Genomic DNA, 26,360 nt, shown 5'->3' with positions numbered 1-26,360 from the left:
TTTATTGATTTCATTCTTTTCACACAAAAAAATATTAAATGCAATATCAAACTCTGCTACGAAAGTTGCTCTAAGACTGGTGTCATGTATAAAATATTCCCATTTCAAGAATTAACTTTACAAATGATATTTCTACTGGAGTGTCTTAACCTTATCTAATAATAATAAGCCATAAAGTGCTTTAGTTAATATTAATGTGAAACTTGAATAACTTAAATTACATCAGTGCAAGATGAGAATTTGGGCTACTAGCTCTAATCCAACAAAAATAAAGGGTATTTTGAAAAGCAGAAACCTAACCGAAAGATTTCAACTCTACCTATCTCTTACAAACATACCAGTTTACCCTCTTTGGAAATGTTCTCCTCAAATTCAGAATCATTAGGGAAAAAATATTTTGAGAAATCTGGGTAAACATATGTTTTTATACTGGTTAAAGACTGCATAAGAAACTGCAATGATTAATTCATCTATATTTGGAGAGATATGTGGGGTTTTTTCCCATTTAAAACAACTTCAAGCTCTAGAAAGTGGTTCCTAAACAGGCTATTGGTGTTTGAAATCTAGATATTCATTCTTCAGGAAGCCAGCAATTATGAGTGAAACCAGACAGTGTTTCTTTTCAGCCACTAAATGCCTGTTGCATTTTCCGGCTGCAGAGATGAATATTGATGAGAATAACAAAAAGAGCTTTAAAAAAAGAGTATTTATACTTATACAAGGGGCAAAAGCTTGACAATAGATTTGTTGCTTGATTTTTGCCCTCTAAGCTTATTCAATACTGCCTGAGTATATGGCTCTAAGGAAGTGCTGTTCCATAGATGTTTTTTAAAGCACTTAACTTCCATCTCAAAATCTGAGTTAAAAAGTATCACAAGACAGGAAATATTAATAGTGAAACTAAAAATAACATAATCAGCAATGCTATTAAGTACTAAAACAGAAGGAGTCATCAAATTTTAAATTAAACGAGGAACAGAAAAGAGGTACATGTTCAAAACAAACAAACTAAAAGAATTTTTATCTAATGAGATTCAAATTAGCGAGACTCCAATTATGGTTTGAGATCTTAAAATATTTAGACAGTATGCCCTATTTTGAATGTATGATGACAGAGCTGAAACTTATCAACAAACAAATAAATGTACAGAAATGTTTCACGGTTCCTTGCAGGATGTGAAAGTTTTTTAGATCTTCAGCAAGCTGTTGTGAATACAGCAAGGGTGGGGTTACATTAGATAAAACTTACCATGATCCCAATTTTGGGGCCCCATAACTATTCTGACAGCTGTGCCTTGAAAAGAACTTGGTTTTGAATAGGAAATTAGGTATTTCTACTATGTAAGCTCTCTTGCGTTGCTGAGTCATTTAAGTGAAGAAATGTGATGCACAGCTTCAGCTTTCAACTGCCTTTGTTTTGGTGTAACAGTCTTGCATCAAAGACAGGTTAAAAACGTGGTCCCTGAGGACTGTTTTTTCTAGCTCAACAGGGAAGCTGCTAAAGACTACCTCACTGTTGTTCAGCCTGTGCTTAAAGCCGTGCTGTGTTACTTGATTATCTTTGGTTCAGAAGATGTTGATTCTTCCAAGTAACTGCATAACCATCTTGTTCTCAACTGGTTTCAAGAGTATCTCTAGATCTTGATTCTGTCCTCCTTTCTCACATCAAGCACATTTTAAAAAGACCTCAAGTTGGAGTTTTTTGACAGAATCTGTTCTCAGCATTAGTATACTCTCCAGAAGCAGACATTATTAGCAATGTTTTCATAAGCACCAGTTACTGAGTGCAGGTAGCACTAAAATGATGATATATTAACAATCCATTCATTAATTTTGAAAAACTTAATTAAAAAGACAAGAAAGCTGATCTAAGAAGTATGAAAACCAAAAAATATTTCATCAGCTAAGAGAAGGGATTAAGATTACAAAATTTTGTTTGAATAATAGCATTGCTGAAAAATTAATAAATTCATAGTTAAACCTTAAATATCTATTGTAATTCACCACCTGCTACTTTTATATATCTTTATTTAAAGTATCATTTATCTCACTTGTCTAATATGGTATGTGGAACATTATTGTTTTTAATAATCTTTGGTGTTTCAGTGCACAGACTAATATTGTAGGATATATGGATTGACTGACACATCCAGATACAGAAATTGTTCACAACTTCTGATTTTCCCCGTACATAAGAAACCCTTGTTCACTTTTACAAGTGATCCGTCCCGTAAGTTTTGATGCATGAAAAAGCCTCTTCCAGCAATGTCAGCCTCATGCTCTAGACTGAGTAGTCCTTTAATAACTCTTCTCATTCTCCAACATTATCAAACTGCAAGCAGACTAATCTCTATTTACCTCAATTATTCTACACATGCTGGTCCCAGTACACTCCATGCAATTTTCCCTAGGTTTTATTCCTGCCCTGATACCTTGCACTAAGTATCTGCTTCACATGTAGCAGCCTTCTGAGCCTTACTGGTGTCTACTTCTCCTCATTCATCCTCCTTATACAGCTTTCCAAAATCAAATAGTAGGTTTTCACGCTAGGCCCACTATCTCTTTTGTTTGGAATGCTAGTTGAAGCCTCCACTGATATATTCTGGTACGCAAAATATAAGAAAAATCCCTTTCTATCACTGATTTTAAAATCCATAGTTTAAATCAGCTAGCACCAAAAATGATTGGAGAAATGACTGCAAGCTATTCACTCTGCAGCTGAGAAGCAAGATTCATGTACAGAGCAGCAAATCAAATATGAAGCCTGCAGGAAGTCTCTGTATCTTACATGAAAGGCAGGTATTAGGAAAGCAGTGTTTCATCCAAGGCTTTTAAGAATGCTTATATAAGGGGCAAAGTATTTCCAGGCCAACTGCTATGTAAAGACAGGCATCTGGGATTCATCGACAGCCTTATTTACACAGATGTAATGACAATCTATAAACAGATTGAAAAGCCAAAAATAATCAAAATACCTTCTAAACAGCCATCACTTCAAATTAGAGATTTTGCTCTCCTTTGCTTTGTTTCTCAATTACATCTATACAGAGTCCAATGCAATGACATTATTTTATGCCACATTTGCATATGCAAAAAACATGTCTACAAAAACAATAGAGTTATGTTTATCTCCATTCAAAGAAGTGTTTTAAATAATGTGAAAGCTGTAGGTGTTAGTTCCCCTGCTTGGATAATAACAGAAACTGTACCTTTGGGAGAAGCTGGATTGCTTGGAGTATTCTCTGTCTGTGTCCAGAGTTAAGGATTCCTATTTCCAAGAGATCCTGGTCCTCCATTACATTGCTTCCCTAAAAATGAAAAAAAAAAAGGTGGAATAAAAATGACAAAATAGCAGATGCCTTTAGTAGCCTGAAACAAGACCTTCTGTTGCACCTAAAGAAGAACACTTTGCTTCACTTATAGTACCTGACAAGAATCATCAATTACTGATGATTGCATTCATTTTCATGATGACAAAACATGGTGGAAGGTGATTGAACTCATGGACAACTACTATACTGCTGGCAGCATTGCCAGTGGAGAAATTGTAGCTCTCACTCAAGCTAAATACCAGATGTCAACCTTCCTTCATTTGACTGGAACCAAAGACATGACTACAGAAATGTTCAGAAACTCATCATTTTTCAATTCCCCTCCTACCTCACCCAGCTATACATGATGTTCATTTTTCTCCAGACTGGAAAATACTTAACACAGAATAAGATGAGCAGAGCGGTTGAGGATAAAATTATTGTTAGTAAAATGGTGAAGAAAGGGAGTTTCATATCCCCATACAGTCCCCATCCCCCTAAATTTAACTGTACCAGTGCAATCCTAACTTTACCTGTCGCTGTTCTTATCTCCCTGCTCATGGGCAGGTCAAATAATTCCTAACATGCAAATAGCTGAAGAAGACCATCTGTTCAAACAATACACAAAACAATTGCCCCCAAAAGTCCATAAAATAAGCCTCCACAATTCAAGCCTCTATTCTTAGGAGCTGCTAGCAGAAGGAGAAGACATATAGGTACACAAACAGGATAACACGTCTCCTAAGTTGAAGGAGTCTGACGCAACCTAGAGAGTAAGTTCAGCATCTGAAGGTTAAGGTACTCGATTAGCTGGCAGCGACTATTTGGAATCACCGGAGGCACAACAGTAGCTCAGAAAGGGAATTGCAGTCAGGGATCAAATCAAGATGGTTCAAAGTAGGCTGGCAAGCTTGTATTCCTTTTTTAGACCACCTTGTTTCAGACAAAACCTCGGCTTTTTTGAAATTTATTTTATTTTTAAAAAGCTTCTAACTGTTACAGTTGCAAACAAAACCTGCAAAAACCAGATCCTGTCTTGAACTCTTACCCCGTTGGAGTCTCATGACACTAATTTGTTAGAAGCAAGAATCCTTATTATTCATACTCATTTAACATCATCATGAAATAGGCTTTATGTGAGCAAATCCGTGAAAACTTCATCTCCCCCTTTCCATTTGCCTTGCTGCTTCTGACTCAGTAGAGCTTTTAAGCAGCAGCCAAATGAAAAGCTAATAGGCGCACAACAGAACATGCTTAAATACTTTGCTGAATCAGGGCTTAATAATGGATATGAATTCTTTCTGAGTATCAAAGCTCCTGTCCCCCAGCAACATAGCTTTCTTTCAAAGAGCACACTGGAATATGCAATACTTCACCCTGCTCAGCTGCTAAATCTTCACTCTTTTCAGATGGACTGATTAGTTTACAGATGTACTCTTGAGGACTCTCAAGTGCTACTCTGCAGAGTATCCTGCAAAATCTAGGGGATGTCTTTTTAAGGCAATCATGGAAACTTTGCAAAGCTATTACATTTGAAATTATATTTCATAGTAAGTGGTATGATTTAGGGCTACAAGTCTGCAAATCATATCCTGAACGTTTTTGTGTGCAGCGTTCCGAACAGAGGCAGGCAGAGACCTGCTCCAAAGGGAGGAGCTGTGCAATCGTTCCGGTTTCAGTGGATCACACGGTGTAAGGGTGCACGCAGCACAGCCTGTGCAAACAGTGATAGTGATGAGGTGGGTTAATACCCCCTTCAGCTTCCTGGTAAACAAATACAGCATCTAATTTCCCCTTTCTTCCTTTCTCCTTTAAATAACCTAAAGGAGGCTGTAAACTTATGGGAAGAACTGGGGGAAAAAACCTTCCATTTTGGGCTGGATTCTCCAGCTGCTGGAAATAGCTAGAATGAATGGATTTAAGGGAACTGAGCCAACTGAGGATCCAGTCCAAAACAAAGGCTATACATTTTCATTCATTTTAATAAATGCAGCTATTTTTTTTTACAGCTTTCACTTCCTTTCACTGTTTTTCAGATTTCACCTTTCATTGCTGGATAATGTTGCACAATCATGGTGTACTCATCACTGAGCTACTACACACTGTTTACTGGTGTCAGTCACCTTGGCATCCAGCTTCAAATATTGCAATGTTTAAAACCCAAATCAACTAGGTACAGGAAAAATCCTGTCTATTTGAACATAGTTGCTGCATAGCAGAGAAAGCATTATTTCATTAATTCTTTACTACTGGTTTTTCCTTCTATATTAGTTCATATATTTTGTTTCTTTGCAGCTGGTATTATACATTTTTTAAAGTATGTCAAGGTTACAAAATCAAATATTTAAAACTGAGGAAAGCCTGGAATTCATGTTGCCTCCTTGTCCCCAGTCTAAGAAGGCAACAAGCTGGTCTTTCAACGTGCTCAGGTTTTGGAGCTTTTGCTGTGTGTTACCATCAGTGCCGACAGTAGCAGAGACTCATCTCTCCTGTAAAACAGACTTCATTGTCTCCTGCCATGGAGCTAAACCAGCTCTTCATCTTTCCACAAGAGCAAACCAGGAAACTTTAGATAGTCAGCATGAGCCACTATTGCTTAACATAGAGGAGTAAAACTGATAGTAATAGGAAGCTGCTGTCTGCTTTGCAGGCATACCTGTGAAGAGACAGAAAGTGTTCCCCATATTCCTGTCTCCCTGGTGTCTGCTCCCATTCTCCCTTTAATCCCAGTCCCTGATTCTTTTTTTACCTGGTTACTCTTCTTGCACTCCTCCAGTCGCCTTCCACAGGCTCCTGTGTCGAGAGTGAGGAAAACCTAACTTCTTTCTGCAGCAGATCAGAGGCAAGAGGAGAAATTCTCCCCCTGCTCTTAGCTGCCATGCACACACTTATTATAAGCTGGGCCAAATTTAACCTCAATTAACTTTACAGAGATGACGTGGTAAATGTAATTAAAATGAATATGAATGCAAGAGTGCCTTTTCACATTATTTCAGCCTTAAAAAGAGCTGAGCTATATTAGCTGAAACATTCACCAAAAAGATTATTCTAGTAGACACCTAGAGAATTCGAGTGCAAAGATTTAACTTTGATATGCTTATATACAAAACAGGTTCTTATAACAGGAAATATGGGACAGCAATCTCTACTGGGGTTATTATGCTTTTATTATATAATAAAAACATAAGAGGCTTTGTGATATTGTAGTTTCTTAAGTCTATAGGAAAACTTAGTTGGAAGGAAAACTTACTCCTTGGAATTAAAGCAATAGGAATAAATCAAAATTGCTTATACTAGGACAGATTCAGATCTCATTCACTTCAGCTTACGCTGTTGAAATTCCCGTCTTCTTAATACATAAGAGATAGTCTTACTTATGAATTAGAAAGATCCTGCTTCTGAAGCTCCACTTAGGAAAAAAGTGTGGCTGACCCACCCCCCCCAGGATTTGTGGTTCTGCACAACTCTCAGGAATATCATCTTTTTCCCTGTAAGCACATACAGGAAGCCAATCTCCTGAGTAAGAAGGCAGTAGTTTCACAGAACAGTTGGGCTCAAGGAGGAAGGAAAAACGACTCTGCATGTGGGAGACTGGAGGCATATGAAAAACAACACAATTTAAAAAACCCAGAAATTTTGCCAAAATCTGAGATAATTCCTATAAATAAGTTCAGAACAAAATACATAATGGTACAGTATGAGATAAAGATTTTACTGGCATTTATTTGGGTTGTTCCACACAAAATCACCTCTGGCACTCTCTACCTGAAGTTAATACAGTCTTTCCTCCAAATGTTGGATTAGACCTTTATACCAGATTCCAAATGTACGGAAGTACAGATATATGTACACGGAATCTTTAGAAAACAATTTAATCTGGAATATGTCAGAGTTATAGCAAAAAAATTACTCTCTCTACTACAAATAGCCTAATTTTAATACATTAAACAGTTCAAAGAACATCTAAAATCCAATCAAAGCATAAGATTCATGAACTTGTAGACAACTTCATTTACTGTCAAAACAGAACAACTTTCAAGATTCTTAAAAAAAAAGACCAATTCTACATCCTGAAGGAGCAAAAGCACTTTGAAGATTTGTCCCTGAATATAATAAAATACGGTGATTGGAAGAACATATTAGGATGGCAGGCATGACTGTATGTTTCTCATTGCCCTCTTTTTGTACCTATGTTTTTAATCTTCCTTCGTATATTTTCTGTGCTGGAGACCTATGGTGAAAAATTCCAATGTTTGGTTCTGTCACCTGGTGTATGCATACCACAGATAAGGCCTGGTGGGCGTTCAAAGGGCCTTGCCAAAATCTCTACCGATGCGTATTGCACCGAATCTCGCCCTGGCTGACCGAGACTTGACACTGCAGGAGCACAGCCGGGGGGATCTGAATGGAGTTGGGGCAACAGGTCTCACACGTGGGCTTACAAGGCTGCTGGAAATATGACCTGGTGCAGAAAGGAAAAAAGAGAAGATGAGAGGCGGTACGCTTAGCTGGAGTGTCTGAGAGCACCATCATTCCTGCCACTCAGATAAGAGAGGTGGGAGCAGGGCAGGAGCCGCTGGGAATGTTCTTCCATTATACATGCTTGGAGTCTGAGGTCAGAGATCGAAAACTGAGACCAGCAGCACCAAGGAGCTCTATTCTTTCTTACCCCTTCCACCCCAAGTGCAGAACTGGGAAGGAAGGGAGCAGGCATCTGGTACGAATGGGAACAAGGACTGTTAAGAAGCTCATCCTCAACAGCTCACTTAAAACTGCCCCCTCCTCAGCCTGAATGGCTTTGCTTCTCACCCACCTAATCCTAATATCCTTCCAAAGTGCATCCCCTTGAAATAGCTGATATCTAAACTATCCTCTGTCTGGGAACAAATTAGAGACATCTCATAGTGTGGTTAAGGACACATTGAATAACCAGGACTTTTCTTTTTCATTGTCTAAATCATATGCCAGAAGGTTTATAAATTTTCACCACAACACAGCTTTTCCACAAGTTAAAAGATTTTATTTCTTAGAGACTTGCAAGAAATGACTAGAGAAATGTAGCTCTCAATAATGAACACTGCCTCTTATTAGTGCAGAAATTTCAGGCAATGTGTCACATGTTTCATTTCCAAACAAGAACTGGCAAACGACCAGAATTTAGCAAGCTTCAGTATGAGTGAAAAGGTTGCCTCTCACTAGTATTGCCGCTGTTAACAAGAAAACAAGATCTGTAAGTCTGATTATTGAGTGAAACGCCTAACTTGTACTTTCAGGTCAGAACGATTTATCAGACTCCTGGAGATACTGCAGAAATTGTTATTTCACCTACAAACCTGACAAGACTATGTTAGAAAAATCCCCTGCAGCAGCATGAAATTTTGCCTTGGGGGAAAGAGATTGATTATAAAATATGTTAGGAAGAAAGGACCAAGCATGTTGCAAAATAATAATTTGATAACGTTTTTCCAAAATTATTTTGCTTTTAAACTACTGATACTGATACTCATTCTCAATCCTCACCTTGCTCTATTGTCAGTCTTTACATTTATGACTTCCTTAGTGATTAAAAACTCCACAGAACCAAAGAGAAAACTGGAAGAAAGTTTTCTATGTTACTGTCATTTCGTCAGGAAGTAATTATAAACTGCTATTGAAATGTTGACTAAAAAAGGCCATTTCACTCATAGCTAAGAGTGGGGCAATAGCAGTTCAGAGCCCTAATTTGCAAACTATGCATAAAGATAGAAGGTGATGTTAAGTAGGGTCAGTTTAAAAAGGAGGCCCAACAGACCCGAACCCCACTCTATCTAAGTTTTAAAGATCTCTCTCTGGTTCACATTCAGCTCTTCCAGAAGTGAAGCTCAAGTAACCACTGCCATCAAAAGCTTTTCAACTATTGATATTCAAATGAGCATACAGTCACAGACCTTTCACACAACAGTAATAGTTAATTAAAGTACAGTGATAATTAAACTATACTGATAGCTGGGACAAGGATCCTTGTAGGAAGAATTTCTGCTATTTTAATCCCCTCTTCCTTGTAGCACTGATTCATTACAACCAACACAATTGTCACATGCAAATTAGCTGCACAGATAAGGTGGCAATTGAAAAAATTACCTCTGATGTCGCACTTGGCCCACTTAATTACTAACGCTGTTGACCCAACTCTGCCTATTTAATCATAACAATTCAATAAAATAATTATTAATACTTACCTAAATTACATCTTAATGTCTTGAATGTATATTGTGAAGATAATTTCACTTCATTTGAGTAATGAAAATTCCAGAGAGTCTATATTGTACCATTATTCAGATTACTTGAGATAAATGCTAGTTAGCTTAGATGCTAAATTTCTCAAAGGACCCAATTTAAAATCAATATTACTGTGAGCTAATTAACAGACTTCTAAATTCTCGGAAAAATATTCATTTCTCCAATAAGTGTGTAAGTTTGGGGAGTGCAGAAGGGGGCAAACACGATATTTTCAGACATAACAAAAATGCTGAATACCTGCTCTGCATGTAACATGGAGTTCTGTTTAACCTTGGAGCTAACACTGGTGTTTTTGTAATAAATGTAAAAACTCTGTTCACCTCTCAAAATGTCTCACAGAAGTATTTCTTTCCTCACATTTTTATCAACCCCAGTCACGTTGTTTAAAATGTGAGCCACCCAAATCAGGCCGGAGAGGACAAAATGCAGAGTCAAAGACTTTGACCGTAAAATTCTGGGCAGGATCCACGTCTTAAAAATAGGTTATTCACAGAAAGGGTCTGTGAAATTGCAGCAAGGAAAACACACGCTCAAGAAAATACTTAAGCCTTGACACGCTTACGCCCTAAAGTTACAACCGAGGTCTTGGAAGCCCTTGTTCCTCTCCTGCCTGCAGCGGAACCCCGCTCACGTCGGCGGTTTTCCTTTGGGCCGGCCGGTGTTTGAGCAGACAGAGCAGCTGGGAAACCACGTCAGACCTTCGAGTGAGTCTAAAAAAGTAAGACCTCCTCTTAGATGCCATCAGAGCTTGATCTGGTAGGAAGTCTCAGAGCACGCCCAAGGCAGAAACACAGGAGCACGGTGCGAACTGGCAGCTGCTCTTTCTTAAAAAAGTGACAGGAGGAGGCAGAATGGCTTTCTCTCTCTTAGCGCACAGCCCAGCCGTTAGAGGATTCGTGCAGAAGGCTGGAGATCAGATTCACGTGTCTTTCTGAAAAGACTTTCTTGAAGCATTCTTTGACTTTCCTAAAAAGAGAGCAAGCTATGCAACAGCTGACTCCGGGACTGAGGAGGAATCGTTCACTGGTCCTGCTGAAACTAAATTGCTGTGAAGTTTAGTCAGTAAGCCAGAAAGGAATATTATCCTTTAAACCAGTGACAGCTGGCTGTGGTAAATCAATCTTCTTGTGCTGTTGCTAGAAATGTTTCTGGTTTACATCCAGTGACTGCCAAATATAAAAAGCAGAGAAAAAGCTAAAAATTCAGGGCTTTCTATTTCTTTCAACCAAGTATCCTAACTTCTGAGCTACAGACTCATGCTTCTGGTGCATACTGCTGTTTGAAAGAAAACAGTGAGCCAGCTGTCCCCATTCAAAGGGACGACTTGGGTGTCAAGATCCAGGGAGGAGCAGGGGAAATCCAGCCTCCAAACAGTGTCTAACGCAGGGCTGCAAAGGCAGGCAAAACTTTCCGATATAACTCCTGCTTTGGAGTATCTTACTTGCTTCCTCTGCGTAGCATTGCAACCCCCTTTCTTAATTGCTTTTCTCTTCCTATTAAGTTACACAGGGTCTTGTGGGCCTAATTCAGTTGCAGGGATCCCGCTCCCAGAGACAGGAACAGTAGAGTCAAGCGTGGCGATGCTCGCTGCGGCGATTGCTGGGGCTAAATGCATTTTTAATATTGTCTCGGAGGCCTCACCTGGCTGTTTGGAGTCCACTCTGTGCGCTGCAAAATGAAGGCACTGCCTAACTTTCAGGTGCCCAAACCATTTTCAGGACCTACCTGCTAGTAACTGGAGGCTTTTAGGTCAACTGAACTTGCTGGTTTGTTCGGTATTACTAAATATAATGAGATATGAAGCAGCTCCCCAAAATGAGAAATACTGGAAAATGAATGGTGTTTCCTAAGCATCACTGATTTGCTACGTTTAAATGCATTTCACGTTCCACCGTGCTGCTTTTGATCTGCAGTGGTGAAGCAAGGGTAAAAGGTAAGGGAGCTTGTAAGCTAATAAGGAACTGGAATACACTAACTTTCTCTAGGTGAAAATTAAAAGGGTGTGGGGAAAATACGCAGTCAGGCTTGCCTGCTCAATACAGTCGTTATGTCGAGACCCATTTTAACGTATTCCTACAGATTTTGTTTGCTAAAGCAGGCACAACGAATAGCCGGATTGAATAAGGTATTGTCGTCTCCCACGGCACACAGATGAGATTTCTGTTACGTGTGATATTTCTTATACAAACCGTTGTGATTTATTTCCACGATATTACTAGCCAGGCCCCTGAAGCCCAAGAGGTAAGCGGAGATGGCCTCCATTTTCTTCAAGCCCTTTCTAAAAATAAGAGAACATTTGATGAAGGGCTGACAGTTTTCTTTTCTTCCTTTGCTCGTTCTTGTAATTCGTTTCGCATGGGAAGTGGGCTGTGTTTTTCTTATCCCTTCCAATTCAGCAGCCGGGCGGCTGGATTTGCGGGCCCACTCCCGTCGCCACGGCAACCAGCAGATCGCTGCGACGCCATCCCAGGCGCTTTATGTCCCCACACGGTGCTATTGTTCCCCGGTAATAACGTGGGAGACGCGTTTCCCTATTCTCATAAAGGAGGATTCAATTATCGTTCCACCGGTCATCCCACGTGTCACGCGTGGACCCGCAGCACCCTTTTAGGATGCGTTTCGCTTCACGTGTCGCGACTTCAGGAAGGGCTGGTTTGCACGGCGAAGCCTGTGTTCAGCACCGAGCAGACCCTGCTCCTCAGAAACACGCCAGAGAACCTGAATGGAGGCTGTGGTTCTCAAGAATCATTGGTGTGACCACACTAAGTGAGATCAAAGGTCTCTAACTCATTGGTTCAGTGTCTCTGCTAGTGGCCAAAACTGCCCAGAAAAGCAAAATACATAAGTAACTTGTCTTATATAATTTTTTTCTCACTCCCATCTTTGGGCTAATTTAAAGTTAAGCATATGGGCATTTAACTACACTAGAGACCAAGTACTGGATACATAGCAGGCAGAAGACCTGATTTTGCTAAATACAAATCGACCGTAGATTTTGACAGATACGTAAGACTCAGCTGCTCCTCAGCATTTGGAGGAAGCTGATTTACCGTCCCTTTTCTAGATTGCAACAAGTCATCCCTGCACTGCAAAGCTTATTTCTTTTTATGTGTTGCAGAGATGGCAGAAGCCCTGGACTAGCCTTCTTACAAATTAACTTTGGTATGATATATTCCACATGAATCAAAATAAGAGCAGTCCCTTCAAAACCGTGTTATGATGACAGACCCAAACTTGTCATGTGCATGGAAGAAAGGATACTTGGAATCATAGAATCAGAATCACAGAATGGTTTGGGTCAGAAGGGATCTTCAAAGATCACCTAGTCCAACCCTCCTGCTATAGGCAGGGACATCTTTCATGTTTCTCAAAGCCCCGTCCAACCTGACCTTGAATGTCTCCAGGGACGGGGCATCCACAGCTTCTCTGGGCAACCTGTTCCAGTGTCCCACCATCCTCATCGTAAAAAAACTTCTTTCTTATGTCCAATGTGAATCTACCCTCTTCCAGTTTAAAACCATTCCCCTTGTCCTGCCACTACAGGCTTTAGTAAAAAGTCTTTCTGTCTTTCCTATAAGCCCCCTTTAGGTACTGGCAGGCTGCTGTGAGGTCTCCCCGGAGCCTTCTCTTCTCCAGGCTGAACAACCCCAACTCTGTCAGCCTGTCCTCAGAGCAGAGGTGCTCCAGCCCCCTGATCACCTTCGTGGCCCTCCTCTGGACCTGCTCCAACAGGTCCATGTCCTTCTTACCTTGGGGTCCCCAGAGCTGAAGGCAGTACTGCAGGGGGGGGTCTCACCAGAGCCGAATAGAGGGGGAGAATCACCTCCCTCGACCTGCCGGTCACGCTTCTTGTGATGCAGCCCAGGATATGGTTGGGTTTCTGGGCTGCAAGCGCACATTGCTGGGTCATACCCCGTTTTTCATCCATCAGTATCCTCAAGTCCTTCTGTGCAGGGCTGCTCTTAATCAGTCCCTCCGCAGTCTGTACTGATATTGGGGATTGCCCTGACCCACGTGCAGGGTTGGCCTTGTTGATCTTCATGAGATTCACATGGGCCCACCTCTCAAGGCTGTCCAGGTCCCACTGGATGGCATCCCTTCTATGCATAAAGGGGATATTTCACGCTCTGTCCTTTACTGATTCCTAAAACACTTGAACAAGGTATAACTGGACAATGAGTCCAACGAATGAGGGAAAGACATTCCCTTTATGCTAACTTTACCTAAAAATTAAAGGTTCCATTTTGGAAAACAACTGGGTAGCCACTGATATGTAAGAAGTGCACTCTGGAGTGATTCATTGATCACTACATTTCTTAGGATTTCTTTGCCAACACACGACAACATATTTTTAATATTAAACAGTAGCATTTCATGGAGCATGGTCTAGCTATGTCACCAATAACACAGTAACTGTCATCCAGAACCTATTAAAAGACCCTGGGTAGCTATTGACTGGATCTCATATAAAATATTTATTACCACAGGCATCAAAATAGTTTGCCCACAATTTTTAAGTATCTTGCCATTGAACAATAACATTTATAATTCTGAAATGTAAAAAATAAACAAACACATTCAATAAATAAACAAACAAATGCAAAATCAGATTTCTGGCTGTGTGAGCCAGGTAGTAAACTGTCTACTTTCTGTTCAATTCCTCCCTTCATATCTGCTTCTTCTCCTTGTGCAACTTATTCCCAATCCACATATTATATTCAGATATAGTTCTAATACTGTGATCTTTCTTTCCATTCACATTCTCTGCTTTATTTACACATTTTTCACTCTTTTGCAAATATTCTTGTATTGTGTATCTCAGATACAACACAAAAGCAGTAGTTAGACTACCATAGTTCTGTATTTTCTACCCATCACTGAGTAGTTAGAAGTTACAAATACACAAAGTGACGTTTTTATACCAATCCACAAATTACTTGCATATATAATAGCAGGCATAATCTTTTATTACCAGTGAATATAAGAAAAAAGCCCATGCATTTGAAGAAGTCTGTTCTCTGAAATTGAACTGTGAAACCTATCTACAGCCAAAGCAAGTACCAGCTGTGAAACTTAGGTCACATATTGGTCTCATACAGACAGTCCGAGCATCTTGATACAGCTCTTTGAACTATCCCTCCTGCCTAGCAAATAGTATTTGGTTTCAAGAATCTTCTACATAAAGGTAAACTTGTTCTGTTTTTTGTCTGAGGGGCTGATTATTCTTCCCATAGACATACTGCATTTTCTTAAAAATCTGAATTAGCGTGTTCAAAATTAACGAGAAGACAGCTTGATACGTTCTTAGGGTAGTCTTACCTGTAGGCAGACTGATCCAGTCCCAAAACACTCTGGAGGGGTTCTGCAATGTTGCTGCGTAGCTGATTTTCCAAGTACTCATGTTGGGATATCTACTGTCAGAGTCCAGCAAGCTGGCACTCCAGTACTTCATTTCCCTCAGTCACAAGGAAACCTTCGTGCAAGTCGGTCCACCTCGTCTGGCACCCTTCTGCTGATGCTACTGTGATGAGCATTTCCACCAACCCCTTTCCTATACAGGAATACTGCATTCGACAACTAACATTTAGGGAGTCTTTGGGGCCTCCCTCTATCCAAATTCAAGCAGTTCTTTTACTGAAGCTTTGCAGATTTCTTTCTGAGCAAGCTTTTTCAAATTTAACTTTTGTTTGCAATAAAAAAATGCTCCTAATGGTCCTGGTGAACACTTGTGAGTCTCACTGGTCCCTTCTGCCTCTAACATCAGGTCCAAACCAGACCAGCACTACCAACAAATTGGATAATAAAACTGTATGGTCCTGATCTAGTGACACAAGGTTGTGGGAGGCTGTAACTTCACTTGATGAAATTTCTAGATTTCAGTGCACCTTCTTAAAAGGAAAAGTTACTGCAATGAATAGAACAGACAAAGTAAGAGCCGCTGATTCCCACTACACATTAAAGGAATGTTGCAAAGTCACAAAGCTACAAAATACCAGAATGAAGACTGTTCAACACTGGCTAACCACCCTTCACCCCAGGATACATATTCTACATGGCATCATACACACAGTATAATTATATTTCTGAATAAACCATGAATTCAGTGCAGGGGGATGGGTGGTACTTACAAAACAAGATCGCTGATATTTCTTTTTTTAGCCTTTATCATTCTCTGTGTGGGTCCCTGTCTTATATATAGTTTTCCATTGAAGACCTCACCAGTAAGAATGACTCACTTTCTTCAGACTTTTTTTAGACATTCATTGAAATAATATTAGACAGCTCCAAACCCAGGAATGAATATATTTTATAAGACTCCTTCAAGGCAAGGTAGCATTTTTATACCCATTATACAGATAAAGAATTAAAGTAGGACTAATTATGGCCAGAATTAAAAAAAAAAAAAGAAATTAAAAAATCGATTAGTTCTCAGTGTCTAAATGCAGGGATTGTTTTCTTCCATCTCAATGATCACTTAGTATCTATCTACATATGTATTCAGAGGACAACTGTAGTCAAATTCCGTTTTAGCTGTGAGCACTCACACTTCAGCAAATCCAAATTCTGCTCCTTCCCTTGCACATGTGTATCAAAGGGCTTTCAGTGCAACAGTTTTATCAGAAAAGCTTGTCACAATTTGTAGCTAGCTGTCCAGGTAAATTGGAAGCCTGAGACACCTTGGAAAATGGAAAAATCTGAATAATATGATACTACAAAGCATGCTGGAGAGCACGGCCAACTTTCCACGGGGAGTCAGCTTAAGCCCAGCCAAGCAAACTCGCTCTCGCTTGGCACCAGCTCTGTTGGGCCAGAGCTGTCTCCCAAAGAGTGACAAGAACATCTCTGTGAAAACCATCCAGTTAAACATCCCTCTGCTTTTGTTTCAGGACTCCCTAAAATATTTTAAGTCAGTAAAAGAACTTAGATGTGAAGCAGATATCCTCTGTCTCCCTCTCTGTTTTCTTTTATTCCTCCACTATTTTCCTCTTCCTCCCTCCCTCCTTCCTTCCTTTGATTTGGAGACAAAAAAGACACGCAGTAATTTTGACTGAGGAAAGAGGAAATGGAGCAAAGGAGGACATGGGGAGCACAAGAAAAGTCCGGCTTGCAGGGATGGTGAGGCAGGAGGAGAGCTCAGAAAGACAAATGCATTTGGGGGAGAGGGTCAGACACAGAGAATCTCAGAAATAGAGAAAGGAAAAGTGGTACCCAGGTCGCTCCAGGAGAGACAAGAGGAATGCTGAGAAACAGTTTCTGCCATGAGTTTGGCTTATAGAGGTAATAAAATGCACGCCTTGAAGACTAAAGTAATGATAAATTACACATAGCTAGCTTATGCACAAAAAATGTTCTGGACTCATTTTGCTTGGGGCATAAAAATATTAATAAGTATTAAATACTTGTTGTTTTTTTTTCTGCACTGTTTTTAGCTTGAGTCCAATCCTTGCCACTGAATTTATTCAGAACTTAACTGAAGATACTCAATAAGATTGCTCAGGCAATCTGGTTACCTCTGACTCCCTGCTGAGAGACTGTGCTTTCCAACTACAGGTACTTAGAAACCTGTATTATCAAGGGACAGGCACAAGCAGATAATTGGCCACAAGGTAGCTCTTAATATACAGATATTTCTAGCCCAGGATCCTCTCTTGATTTCTTGTACGTGGGCCAGCAATGTTTCATAATTTCCTAGCCAGATAATTAAAGGAATAGAGAAGCATCTTCCCCAAACTCATAATCCAAATGAAAGGCTGACTGCAGAAAAGACCCTTAGACACATTGTCCTATGCATTCTCCATGGACCAGGCTGCTTCTGCATGTGCTAGCAAGTGTGTCCTTTATTCTCTTTTCCCCTGAGTCTTCATTTCTTATTGTTCAAGAAGGAAGGAAATCAGCATGCATTTTAAACAAATACATATATGAAGCAAGATGCTATTATATACATAGCAGAGTTAAGAGACAGAGACAAATCAAACCATACAAGCAGGGACAGCAGAATTTGCTGACGATATTGCCTGATATTACAAGGAACCAAAGATGTGTCTGTATCTGGGTTCTTTGGTATAATATTCCACTCTTGCTGCATAAAGTTATTTTTCTGGGCAGAAAGTGAAGATCTACTATTTCTACAGGCAATAAAACAAGTACTTAAAAAACCAGAACGTCAGGAAATGAAAAGTTCATGGACAGAATAGACACATTTCCAAATTCCAGGGGAGATGGAAAATGAAATAAAATAACTTGCATTGTCAATTTATAATTCCTTACTGGCAACAAGAGGGATGCCTAGGGAGTTCAGAGAAGCTAACAGAACTATAATATTCATACTATATTTAAAAATGGATCAAGGCTAAAAATCAATTCAGTATTGTGCAATCTTTTATCCTAATGCAGCATAGCAGCTAAGAACTATTATTTCTTAAACTTACTTCAAGAAGTGGGCTTTCTATGTTATTAAAAGGGGAGCTGTTCAGAGAGAACATACCTGAAGCAGAGAAAAAGCTGTTAGATAGTGTGGCTACTGAAGAATAGAAGCTATCAATCATTTCAGAGATTTTAAGAGCTGTAACCAGCTGCATATATATTTGTTTTTAGTATGAGCTATAAGATTCCAGTGAGTGAGATGCAGATATTTTCCCCCGTCTTCCTAATTGCAAAGGGGGACTGTGCACAGAGGGCCACTCTTACCAATTCATGGCTGCTAACTAGGCACTCAGAGAAAAGGCTGTTCGGGATTTGTATCAGAAAGGTCATTTGATAGGTGTTTATCCAGCATACTTTTATTCGTGGTATTCCAGTTTTTAATATTTAAACTGACTGTTAGCACTTGTATCCACAGTAACCTTATCCCTCCACATCTGCCACCTGAGCAAATACTGTGGCTTTTATATTTCAAAACTTCCATCTAGATCTAGTCTTTGGATCAAAAAATGTTCAAGGAATTATTATCCAGTCAAAGACTTTCAACACAAATCTAGAGCAGGTATGGTACATCTTGCAAATATAACCCATTGTTGTTCCCATCAGTAATGTTATTAAATCAGTCAGTTTCCAATAATTCAACAAAATACTGCATAAGTTAATACTAATAAATGTCTGAAACGTGAGGTTTCAGATAAGCCATGGGCTTATGTACAAGTATATAAACCCTCAGTTTCATCAGTACTAGCCAGTCTAAAACAAATACAGTGTATTTTTGCATGGAGATTTTATCCCCTATGCACAGTAATTGGAGCTTAATGAGGGACAGCAAAAGATACAGAATATAATAGGTTCCATAGTGAATAAAATGTTTGAAATGTTTAATGTAGTGTTTTAAAGTCTACAGAAGTAAATTATATGGGGAGTAAAGTAGCATTTGTATTACTTGTTTTCCTGAAAATATATTTCAGTCAGGCGTGAACTAAGAACAAGACCAGAGATCAGGTGTGAATTTCATTGTGTGACCTTGTATTTACGATGAATAAAAGCTTGTTGTTAATTCAATCAATTATGCTTATGTGGAATAAAATCATAGTTAAGGCAGTTTGCTTTGTCTGCACTGGGCCTTTACCTTGCTTTCAGCAGTTGAAGAATATATCTTTTTTCCCATTAAAGTCAAGAACTTCAAACTTTCTTAGAACTGAACTTGTGCTTAGACCCATGTAAAACACTTGGGCAAAGTGTTTGGAGGTGACCGCTGATGCACAGTGCTCAGCTTCTGAAAAATCACAACAAAAGTGTCTCTAACTGAATATATTCGTTTTTAATTGTTTAAAGTTATAATCTGAAATGTTAACCTTTTATCTTCTCTAACTCTTTATAACCCAGTTTCTAAAACACAAATGCAAATGAGAAGCATGTTTGGATGTATAAGTACTTTAGAGTGATAACACAATTCTGATGTTCCAGATGAACAATACTAGACAAGTGTAAATCACTGCTGAATGAGAAGGAACGGCAGTTTGAGGGTCTCATTATTTTAAACAATGATTGGGCTAAGGTTGTAAAATCATTAAGAAATGCAACATTAGAAAAATAAAAACAAGTTTTATTTTTAACTGCTAGTTCTTTGAAACGTGTGCTTGTACGTATTCAAATCTCAGTACATTGAATGAGGAAGGAATTTTGAGGGAAAAAATTAGTAGGAAACCTGTGATTGAAGACTATCATAAGGCAGATGAATGTGAGGGATGAACTGAGGCTGCACAGCTACTGTAACTCTCCAGTTCTTTATTTCTGAGCACATGGAATTACCTTTATGTGTAACATGTGTACGTGTGTGTGCACGTGTGCGCGCGAGTGCGTGTGTGAACAGGCAGAATGAACAGCACATTGTGATGGGCCGGCAGAATGGACAACATGTTGATAGGGGCTTCAAGGGTTTCATCGCTTTTTGTCATTACGAAGGTTAAAACTGATGCTGAGGTGTTGGTACCATAAAAAATATGTGGGCACGGTATGTGGGAGAAGGAAACATTTTCACTAACGTGTGGGAAAACAGAGATCTCTAAACTGAAGGAGAGAAAATTTAGGTGCCCAGGATGTTTAGAAGCAGTCAGGCAAACTCTGTACCAGGACTGGCTTGCTTGCATGGCAATTCTGGTACATCATTCTAGAACAGCTGTTAAAAGGTATCTGTAGTTTTACTAGCAAAATTAAGCTTGCCTCCCATGTCAAAATTTTAATTATTTTTGATGGAAGGAAAGCTTCTCATCTACATTATAAGAGGCACAATGTGTTGCACAATACATCTGCTTCTTTACTGGTTTCCCTTAAATACTTCATTCACCTCCCAACTGCACAGGTACTACATTGAGCTTTATTCTCTTCCTATTACATCCCACTGCAATATTCCATTCACTTCCCCATTTTCTCCCCACCAGACTCAGTACTGATGACAGTAACTCTCTGTTGCTAACAACATCACCATCCTTCTTGAATAAGGCATTAGTTGTATGGTGAAAGGTTGAACACAAAGAGGTCAGAAGTCTGGAAATCTATACTGAGGATGAATCCTGTGATCTAAAATACATATTGGTACTACATTTGTATTCCCTTTGTCCTCTAATAATTCACTCATTCTCCAGGAGTTCTCAAAGATGATTGGTAAAGGATCTAGTATTTCCTCTTCAGCTTAAGACTCTTCGTCAAACATCACCTAACCTAGATGATTCAGAGATTTTAATTAACAAAGTACTCTTTTACCTACTTGCAGAATGATAGCTTGCCGTCTCATTCTCTCCCTCTCTAATATCTCAGTTCTCTTCATTAACACTGTATTTCACTAATTCTCATACTTTTTTCTTTATGCTAAAACTAAAATGAGTTTTATCTGACTTCTAGCAATGGTCATAACTTTCTTAATATTCCTTTTAGCTATAGCATATTGATAAAGCCTTTTCTGAATGTATTCTACTCACATAGTTAATGAAATGTCATTTTCTCTCCTAATTTTTTCCTTTTTGTATTTTGGCTATTTATCTATACTTTCATGATGTATTCTCTCATTTCTTTATTTTAGATTATTTCTATTTTTTTCATCTGCATTAATACTTGTTCATACAACTACCTGAGCTTTTCTTACATCATCCAGCCTTCCTTCATAAAGGATAACATGTCCAAGAATCTTATGTTTATTTGCAGTTATCTGTTAGTACCCATTAATCTTTACCTGTTAACTCCTTCAGAATCCCACAATGTAATTATCTGTAATCAAGCTCCTCTGTACTGCTGTGTCCTTCAAACATCTTTAACTTAGGGAAGTCTGTCATTGTTTGAGATTAGTTTACCTACTGGTCCAGATTCCATTTAATTGTTTCTTGTTGGACAATGTTGTTCTAAACCAGTAATATACACAACTGTATACTGTCTTCCTTTAAAAATTCCTTTTAATCTATTTTTTTAAAAATTTTATTAAGAAGTATTCCTATATGAAATAACAAAGAATAAGCTGTAACTTTCTATTACAGACAGGCCACAGGTTTTAAGTCTACCATTGCCTTCCATTGCACAGCTTTCCATTTTTTACCTACAATGTAAATGCAATTATAAACTGGTGGTCCTTTGAATCTTCAATTTTTCACTCTGAAGAGTAAAAACTCTTAGACTTTCCACCTCTCAACCTTTAGACTTTCTGTTACTTTTAATGACCTTTACATATTGCCTTGTTTTCCAAATCTTTCATTAGTTATGATGAATAGCATTATATGCATCATTCTATACACAAACATTTCTAATTCTTGAAGTTTTAGAATTGTTCTTTTTGGTAACAAAATCAGCTGGAAGGTTTCGGTCTTGAATAAATACATAGCAATAACACTGTATCGGCATTACATCTCTTATTTTATAAGTTATTAAAATGTCATGCTTTATTCCAATTATTAGAATATTCATCTGCTTTATCAACCTAACTTTCAGATGAGTTTTTTTGCAACTAGTTTCTAGTAAACTTGTATTCAGGGGCAATAGACAATTCCTCACGCATCTAGTCTCAGAATACAGTTCATCGGTGTTTGTACACCAAGATGAAGACCAGTCTCTGCACTAGGCAGGCTTTTAGCTCAAGCAGAACATTAACATTTAACATATTATTAGAACAGATGGGACTACTTCCAGTCCTCAAGTACCGTGCTTACAGACAGGTACCATGAAAGAGTTTTATTTTTAATGGTGACTGGACATGCAATAGCTTTCAACGTCTGGATTTGGCCCTCTGTTCTTTGTGAGGGTAAGAGCCCAATACATTGATATATACATTGGACAGGCTCTTTTCTCTCAGGCTGCTGCCAAGTGAGCTTCCCAAAGAGGGACACGTACACCAGGTGTCACCCACCTGAATGGCAGAGGTGAGTGGAAGGACGCTCCACCGCACGCACTGCCACCTGGCCTGTCTGCCCAGTGTACAGCCTGCGCTCCTGCCTGTGCCTTGTGTGTACAACCTTGTGCGGAACAACATTTAAATAGGGATGGCCAAATATTCCACAACGGAGAAACCCTCACCTAAAGGTTAACTGAGCAGAACCTAGCAGACGGGCGGACGGACCCATCCCTGATTAAACCTTCAAGATACAACTGTTGAGACAGGTTTGGATGAAAACATACTCCCTCTGACCCTCAAGGAATCCACCATACCCAGGATGTCTTAATGAAGTCAACAATCTGCTTGGAGATGGGTTCCTTATGAATCAATTGTTCAAATGAAAGACACAAAAATTGTCTCATTTTTCTTTCCTCTGTTGAGCAATTGTTACTGCCAAAATTTTCCTAAAGCCCTTTGTCAAGTGCAGGATCAGTCACCAGCCAGCAGTGCCTGCGTTTTTCACACACACGCATTACATATATAGATATATAGACATGAAACAGATTCCTCTAAAAGCCCTTTCCACAGGGGAATGAGCACGGCCTCTCCAGATCTGCATGCACTCACACGGGATGATGAAGAAGGGTCTGAGACCTCAACGCAGAAAGAGACTGCTTATTTACACATGCGATATTGAGGAGTACAATTAATAAGCCCTTCTGTCTCTCAACCAGCTTGAGGAATACCATGACAGAAGCATTAACTGGAGCATGTGGAATGGGATTATTTGTTAGACCTGCTGCTGTTGCAGGATGACAGGCACAATCTTCCTCTCTGGCACCCACCTGAGCTCCAATTTGCAGGTTTTACGGTAAGAATCTCTACTAGGATGAAAAAGATCTTGAAGCCTCAGGGATGGATGTTCTGAGGGAGGAGAAAAAGCTTTAAAAAAACACTTTGTGTTTCCTTTTCAGTGAACCCTGGATGGATTCTAGCCCAGCTTGAGCCATCAAAATTTTTGTGTCTACATGATAGCTTAAGGAGACCTAGTGAAAAAAATCAATACAGCCTAGACAGTGATTCAGCTGACCAGATGAATCTACTTTAATTTATCCTAAAATAAATACCCTAATAGTTAGTCAGCCAGTCAGCTAAATTGCATTCTATGCTCCATTGGCTTTAATGGCTGATTAGGTGCTTCACCTAGTTGCCCACAGATACAAATTTAGAGTCATTTGAGGTGCTGCAAATGTACATTGCCCGGAAACCAACTGAAGCTCCAGACAGGTATGGGTTTTCCATCAATTCTGTACCATATATTCCAGGCCTACGCAGATGTCTCAGACTTCTCAAGTGGTTCCAGTACGTGGGCAACTGAACTGAGTCCTAAACATCTACTGACCGGTACACACGTAGATGTCTATATTTGAACTTTTTCTCTGCCCCACTCTGTTTTTGGCTAACAGGTTGGACTAAGGGAAGAGTTGGCCTGCCTCAGGAGCCACAGTTGCAAAGAGTTACCGAGGTGAAGGAGAGGAGGACTCCGAAGAGAGCAGGGTGACAAAGAGCCACTTCGCTCAGGGAAGTAGCCAAGGCCACACTGGCACGGAGAGGAGCTCCACAGTTTTAGTGTCAAGTTCTGTAGATCTGCTGTAAAACTAAAAGCGAGTCCTGGGGTTTGCAAGTGAGGTCCAGATGAGGGGATTGAAACTCGTGGCTCCAGGCATATATTCTCAGATTTTACTAGATGTACAGAAAATCTTAAACCACAGCTTATTCCAGCATCAGTGGGATTCGTATTCCTTCTACTCTGCTAAAAACGTGGCTTGCTGCATATCACCGACTGCCAGTTTTAAGGTTGCCTTAAACAGTTCTTCATTTCTGGGTAAACTACGCACAGACAATGCTCTCTAAATCTTCTTACGCTTCAGATGACGCATGAGTGCCCTGATGAGCCCCTGCATAGCCATTATGGGCCTGGAGAGCTCAGAGGCTGGATGTTGCAAAGGTTGATCTGCTCTCCTGAGCACATTAGGAGTTGGCTTCTGAAAGTCACTAAAGTCACTACAGACTAGAACCCTTGTCAAACATTGGCCTCTTTTTCATCATCTGTAGCACGGCTAATTTAAGAAAGGTGTTGGCAGACTGACTCACTCTTTCAAGCTTTCATCTAATGCCCAAATCATCAATCTCTGCACCAGGTATTTTTGGATAAAAGCTGTGGTGGTCTCTACAAGTGCAGGACTTGGAGCCAATGCACTCTTTCAGGTGCATTTCACTCTAAAGAAATGAAATTGCTTCTGTCCTTTATACTCAATACAGAGTTTAAGATCCTCCAGAGAGGTTAAAGGCAAGAAGAATTACTGGGTATTCCAGGACAGCAAATCCCAGGAATGACACCTGAGAGAGGGTAGTCTCCAGATAAACTTCAGCTGACTAATAAACCTCCAGACCTAGTACAAAAATGAAAGAAAAGAAAAAAAGAAAGAGAGAGAGGAAGGGAAAAAGAAAAGTCAAAACTTAACTCAAAACTAAATCCAAAAGGATTTAGGCAGCTGAGGAGAATTGAGAAGGTAGTCCATGCCTAGCACTGTGAAACCAGGTAAATACTTCTGCAGGTAAGTTCACCGGATGAATACAAATGCAGAAAATTATCAGAAGGAAAAGAAATGCATATGCAGCTAAGATACTAGGTGGAAACTCCAGGCAGCTATATTCAGTTCCTAGACAAGCTCCTAGACCTACAACATTTAAGATTCATTTCAGCTGCATAAGCATCATAAGTCATCGCAGATGACTCCAGAGCCATCTGAGATGCTCGGTGGTATCCCACCTGGACTCCAGCTGCTAAGCATGAAGGACCTGGCTGTCTCTTGCCCTCAGTAATACCGGTCAGCCCTGTCTGGATCTCCTGGATCCCCTACAGTATCTCAGTTGGTACTAGATACCTATGTTTAAGCAACTGAATTGATCTGTTAAACATTATGTTAGTAGCTATTTTAAGAACTAGTGCCTCTTATCTCAAATGTATAAGGAATTTTAAATCCCAGCCTGCGGTCACTCTATGCCTCAGTTTCCCAACAGTGAAAAAGGGAGAATTTAAAAAAATACTTAGGCAATACTTAGATCCTCAGAGAATGCAAGCCATTTAAGTACTTGAGGGGGTAGAGGTTCATGTCTGTAAGTTCACAGCAGCAATGAAAGTCTAGCGTCTAATGCCAATTCAAGTTATTAACTGTTACCAGTGGACAATATTTTAGAATGTCAAAAAATATAACAAAATGCTTCATATTTTTCTGTTAACTCATTTTGTTTGCCTGGTCCCTGTTTCTCTCATGAAGTGTTTTACAAACCTTTTTAAGATATATTATCTTCATCAAATTGCAATATTAAGCAAATGATAAAATTTCAGAATATCTTAAACTATTAGAACAACCTATAAACAGAGAGTCATATGCAGTCCTTAACCAGAACTAGTCCCCACTGGGCAGTGATTTGATTGAAACGTTTTTTCCTGCGTGAATCCAGAATGGAGTCTTTGATGAAGCTCCAGAGTTGTAGAAAGCTGCATGCAAGGATCTAGTGACCTCACATTTGTATATTTTCATCTGTTTCTCTGCAATTTAACTTTTTTTCCTCAGCATACTAAGTTATGTAGGCCTGCAAGTCTGCATAAAGATTATAGCTTGTCCCAGGGATATCCATGGGACCTATGCATCAAAAAGATGTTGACTGATTCATTAGGTTTCCTTATTGTTTATATCTAGTTCATATACTGCAATTTATGACTGATCTAATTGTTTTCTTGCACTTTAGAATTAGTTTAACCTCAAAATAGCCTTCACATTATGAAACTGCAGTATCATCTGCATCTTCAAATATAGAGCATCTCTGCACAGTCACTACAAATTTTTACATCTGAAGGAGAGTGCAGCCCATTACACAACAAATTACCAAAGTTAATAATGATTGCATATATACACACACAC

General features: G+C 39.4%; 1 protein-coding gene across 4 annotated transcripts in view; it reads right to left on the bottom strand.

The window, feature by feature from the left end:
* ANKS1B (ankyrin repeat and sterile alpha motif domain containing 1B) overlaps positions 1–26,360 on the bottom strand; it is a 422,725-nt gene that overhangs the window by 163,429 nt on the left and 232,936 nt on the right. For all 4 annotated transcript variants that reach the window (XM_075058028.1, XM_075058030.1, XM_075058031.1 and 1 more), the window contains one exon: positions 3,210–3,308. In XM_075058028.1, coding sequence (XP_074914129.1) covers positions 3,210–3,308 — 99 coding nt within the window. The remainder of the gene's footprint in view (positions 1–3,209; positions 3,309–26,360) is intronic.

Source organism: Buteo buteo, chromosome 26 (assembly GCF_964188355.1).
Source record: "Buteo buteo chromosome 26, bButBut1.hap1.1, whole genome shotgun sequence".
In the NCBI taxonomy this organism is placed as follows: Eukaryota; Metazoa; Chordata; class Aves; order Accipitriformes; family Accipitridae; genus Buteo; species Buteo buteo.
The sequence above is the reverse complement of the archived record's forward strand: the minus strand, read 5'-3'. Positions and strand labels throughout refer to the sequence as shown.